This window comes from Nicotiana sylvestris, chromosome 8, assembly GCF_000393655.2.
Source record: "Nicotiana sylvestris chromosome 8, ASM39365v2, whole genome shotgun sequence".
In the NCBI taxonomy this organism is placed as follows: Eukaryota; Viridiplantae; Streptophyta; class Magnoliopsida; order Solanales; family Solanaceae; genus Nicotiana; species Nicotiana sylvestris.
In genome coordinates this window covers 31,582,725-31,586,126 of record NC_091064.1, presented here as the reverse complement: position 1 = coordinate 31,586,126, position 3,402 = coordinate 31,582,725, and the positions used below count along the sequence as shown (strand labels likewise).

General features: G+C 42.4%; 1 protein-coding gene across 1 annotated transcript; it reads left to right on the top strand.

Annotated features, from left to right (window-relative positions):
- Positions 1-385: 385 nt before the first annotated feature.
- On the top strand, positions 386-829 carry LOC138874875 (uncharacterized). The gene has a single exon (XM_070153662.1). It carries the CDS (start codon positions 386-388, stop codon positions 827-829), a length of 444 nt encoding a protein of 147 aa, XP_070009763.1.
- The last annotated feature ends 2,573 nt before the right edge of the window (positions 830-3,402 follow it).

Below are 3,402 nucleotides of genomic sequence, written 5' to 3'. Positions count from 1 at the left end.
CAAATAATATCTGTCGAATCCGCTGGTATTGGTCCTACCTGAGCCAGGGAGGCCTCTGTTCTTGTATCTGACAGTCTTGGAAAATTCCTTTGGGTGTGTCCTTGGGCAACATGATGTGACCGGAAAGAAAAAGCAAGCCATTTACTATCTGAGCAAGAAGTTCACCAGTTATGAAGCCAAGTACACTTTATTGGAGAGAACTTGCTGCACTTTAACATGGATCGCTCAGAAGCTGAGGAATTATTTGCAAACATACACCACTTACCTCATAACCAGGTTGGATCCTTTAAAATATATATTTCAGAAACCAATGCCCACTGGGAGATTAGCAAAGTGGTAGATCTTGCTCACAGAGTTTGACATAGTTAATGTCACGCGCACGACAATGAAATCCCAGGCATTAACAGATCATTTGGCTGAGAACCCGGTTGATGATGAATACCAACCTTTGAGTACTTACTTCCCAGATAAAGAGGTAAATTCAGTTGAGGTAGTATCTAAAGACACTCATGCTTGGAAAATGTTCTTTGATGGGGCGGTAAATGCAAAAGGTGTTGGAATTGGGGAAATCTTGATCTCACCTACTGGCCAGCATTATCCAGCCACAACCCGACTTCGATTTTTCTGCACAAACAACACCGCCGAGTATGAATCCTTAATTACGGGTATGAACATGTCAATCGTCCAAGATGTCGAAGAGTTGTTAATCATAGGAGACTCAGATCTGATTATCCGACAAGCTCAAGGAGAATGGGAAACCCGAGATGTCAAGTTTATTCCTTATAGACAACATGTGGAAGATAAAGCGATTCAAGTCAATAGAGTTTAGGTACATCCCTCGTTGCCATAATGGACTGGCTGATGCGGTTGCTACCTTGGCCTCGATGCTACCATACCCAGCCAAAGCCCATATTGATCCCTTGGAAATACAAATCAGGGAAAGGCATGGCTACTGTAATACGGTTGAGGCAGAGCCAAATTTTCAGCCATGGTATCATGACATCAAAAGATTTTTGAAAACCAAAGAATACCCGAGCAAGCCAGTGGGGACCAAAAAAGAACCATTAGACGGCATGCGAGTAGCTTCTTTTTGAGTGGTGATGTCTTGTACAAAAGGACCCCGGACCTCAATTTGTTAAGATGTGTTGACGCCAAAGAGGCTGGAAGAATGATGTATGAAGTACACGCAGGAGTGTGCGGACCCCACATGAACAGGTATGTTTTAGCAAAGAAAATCCTCCGAGCGGGCTATTATTGGATGACCATGGAAAAAGACTATTTTAGTTTTGTTCGGAAGCATCATCAGTGTTAGGTGCATGGGGATTTGATTCATGCATGCCCACAGAACTGCATCCCAATTCAGCACCTTGACCATTCGTCGCCTGGGGCATAGACGTCATTGGGCCAATCGAGCCAAAAGCCTCAAATGGGCATAGATTCATATTGGTCGCCATCGACTATTTCACGAAGTAGGTTGAAGAAATTACTCTCAAATCTGTCACCAAGAAAGCTGTGGTAGACTTCGTGCACTCTAACTTCATCTGTCGTTTTGGTATTCCTGCAACTATCATTACGGATAATGCTGCAAATTTGAATAGTCATTTGATGAGGGAGATATGCGAACAGTTCAAGATAACACATCAGAACTCTACTCCTTATCATCCCAAAGCTAACGATGCCATTGAAGCAGCAAATAAGAACATCAAAAAGATTTTAAGAAAGATGATTCAAAGTTCCAGACAGTGGCATGAAAAGTTGCCTTTTGCATTGTTGGGGTATCGCACTATGGTGCACACATCGATCGGAGCAACCCCATATCTTTTGGTTTATGGCACTGAAGTCGTAATACCTGCAGAAGTTGAAATCCCTTCTCTCCGGATCATTATTGAAGCTAAAATTGAAGACAGTGAGTGGGTCAAAGCCCGTCTATAACAGTTAACCCTGATTGATGAAAAGCGAATGGCCGCAGTCTGCCACGGGCAGTTGTACCAACAAAGAATGGCTTGTGCCTACAACAAGAAAGTACGGCCCAGAAATTTTGAAGAGGGACAACTCGTTCTAAGGCGTATCCTTCCCCATCATCAGGAAGCAAAAGGGAAATTTGCTCCCAATTGGAAAGGCCCATACATCATCAGAAAGATATTTCCCAGAGGAGCATTGTACTTGAGAGATATCAAAGGAAATGATCCTGAGGCAGCTGTGAACGCGGACGCGGTCAAAAGGTACTATGTCTAGTCTTTCTGCAGCAATAGCACTAACCGATTGGGATGACGAAGTCTTTCATTCTCGTTACCCCAAACACTCCAATCCTTTTGCTAACCCTTTGAGCGGGTTACTTTTCTTTCAGTACCCTCTTTGGAACTCGAAATAAATAAATAAATAAATAAATAATAATAATAATAATAATAATAATAATAATAATAATAATAACAACAAAAGAAAAATGTTTTCCTGAACTACTTTCGACTTGATTCCGAAAGGATACGTAGGCAGCCTCTCTTTGGGGTTCAGTCACACCAAAATAAAAATTCAAAGTTCCCCAAAAAGTGAAACTGGGGAAGATTTTATAATGGTTCGGCGATGATCGCGCTTGAACGGTTCCAAAGTTGTAATTCAATCAAAATTCCTTTTACCCCAAACCTTGTTCAAGTCCTTCCGATCAATCGGCGAAAGGTCTTCAAAATCGGAGAACGCAGTTGTTTGGATCCGATGCAATCAAAATGAGAGAAATAAAATGAGAGGGGCTTATTGGTGAAAACCCACACGGGCACCATGAGGCGACGGTGAGCAGAGAAATTAAAAATGAGAGAGTCTTGCTAGTGAAAACTCGTAAAAGAGCACTATAAGGCGATGGTAAGAAGATAAATGAGAGAGGTCGATTGGCGAAAACCCGCAAAGGGTGCCATTGATCGAAAAGAAGAAAACCCTCACCACCATTGGTATTGATAGAGTCCTGGCAAGGTTCCTTGGTTCTGAAACACGGGTCGCAATGGATTTATGAGAAGTTGGATAGCTGTGCAGATCGGGTATCCAGTCCAAGAAGCATGTCATGTTTATTGAAGTCTGCATGCACCCCATATAAGTCCTTCATTCCTCCCCGAAAGGGACACTTCTCCTTAAATTCATTTTCTTGTCCTTTGTTTACTTTTCCTTTAATCCCTTTCGGTCTAACTCTATTTCCAAAACTAATACAAAGAAAAGGTGGCAAGATTGGCTTTACAGGGTTCTACCTAATGCTAAAGAAAAGTACCCAGCCTCAGCGGGTGCATAAAGTCGATCTCGACTGGCCATGATGGTTGACGCTCTAAATTTAAAGTTATTGAAAAGGAGAAGAAAGCCGAAGGCAAAAGCCTAAAGGCGGAATAAAGTGAAAGGGTCTAAGACCCATGTGGGTAAGCCGTC